General features: G+C 29.3%; 2 protein-coding genes across 3 annotated transcripts in view; one reads left to right on the top strand and one right to left on the bottom strand.

Annotated features, from left to right (window-relative positions):
* LOC111682451 (transcription factor stalky) overlaps nucleotides 1-1,273 on the bottom strand; it is a 280,671-nt gene that overhangs the window by 278,168 nt on the left and 1,230 nt on the right. The gene's annotated exons all lie outside the window — the stretch shown is intronic.
* On the top strand, nucleotides 153-978 carry LOC111677489. Its single transcript, XM_023438609.2, has 2 exons — nucleotides 153-785; nucleotides 872-978. Exons 1-2 carry the CDS (start codon nucleotides 401-403, stop codon nucleotides 946-948), a joined length of 462 nt encoding a protein of 153 aa, XP_023294377.2. The 5' UTR covers nucleotides 153-400; the 3' UTR covers nucleotides 949-978.

Below are 1,273 nucleotides of genomic sequence, written 5' to 3' on the forward strand. Positions count from 1 at the left end.
TATTCTCGACTTTTATTTCAAAAGTCGACTTTTCCACTTTTTTGGAACAAATAGTCGACTTCAATTGTTTGACTTTTTCCGAGAAAATGTCGATTGTTTGATTGTTTGAAAGTCGATTTACAGAGCCCTATTACATGTGCCAATATGTCAGAAAGTTTCGGTTTTATTAAATACTAACAATCTCAAAAATTTTCTTTTGTTTTTGTAACTTTTACGTTAAAAAAAATCAGCTGGGATCATGTCGCCACTGTATTAATACACATTGAGTTCTATTTAAAATATAATGCATCGCTTGTTTCATACAATGATAGAAGATATATTTGTTTAATTTATATATTTGTCTATTTTATATACATGTTAATTTTAATGGATTACGAGTTTAAAAATATTTTTATTAATTATGTGTACTGTTCCACCAAAGTTTTTCCAAGTTTGTCGCCTTTGTCTAATGTTAATTGAGGAACATGATATATCAACACATCGAATTTATAGTACAACTAGTGTACCAAATGATTCTGTCAATGAATGTAAATGTAACAAAAATCTAGACAATGTTAAATGCTGCAATATAGTTCAGAAATGTAGCAGTTGTAATAAATACGGAAAACAACAAAATTTGGATGACTCGATACCAAACATTCATTCGTCGCTACCGCGAGTGCCTTTATCACTTAACCCTTTGAAAACATATTCTAGTAATATAAAATACGATGAAGAATACTCAAATAAATTAGATATTTGTAAGAAAAATACACCTGTAATTAATCAATCTTATGGCATTACTGGTGAGTGTAAGGGGTCCATGAAAACTCATTTATTTCATTTTATTTTAACACGAATAATATTAATACCTCTAAACAATTGTTTTTAGATGATTCATCAGCGAACATTGCTTTACAAATATATAAGTGCCTGGCATTAGAAGTAAGTATTGTTTATAGTTTTTAAGTTAAAAAATTACATATTTTATAACAAAGTTAGCCAAACAAAGTTAGCCAAAAGAAATAGTTATGGCTATGTAATGCTCATTAAAAGCTTGTTCACACGTCAATTGAACGACACGAGTCGTTCCGGCCAATGCTTAGCTTAGCGACAGCAGTAACAACCTAAAGCCGTTATCCGTTCTATTAGGGTCGAGAAGGTATATTCCTCCAAAGTTTTTATAAATCTCAGAAATGTTGGGTTTGTTCGGCTTGAGGTCTTTTCATTAAATAAATATTAAAAAATTAAAAACTCTTTTTTGTTCTTAGTTTAATTAATATTTATTGTGGTT

This window comes from Lucilia cuprina, chromosome 2, assembly GCF_022045245.1.
Source record: "Lucilia cuprina isolate Lc7/37 chromosome 2, ASM2204524v1, whole genome shotgun sequence".
In the NCBI taxonomy this organism is placed as follows: Eukaryota; Metazoa; Arthropoda; class Insecta; order Diptera; family Calliphoridae; genus Lucilia; species Lucilia cuprina.

Coding starts and splice junctions, on each gene's coding strand:
- LOC111677489 (XM_023438609.2), top strand. CDS start 401: ATGTGTACTGTTCCACCAAAGTTTTTCCAAGTTTGTCGCCTTTGTCTA. Junction 786..871: donor TCAATCTTATGGCATTACTG/GTGAGTGTAAGG, acceptor AATTGTTTTTAG/ATGATTCATCAGCGAACATT.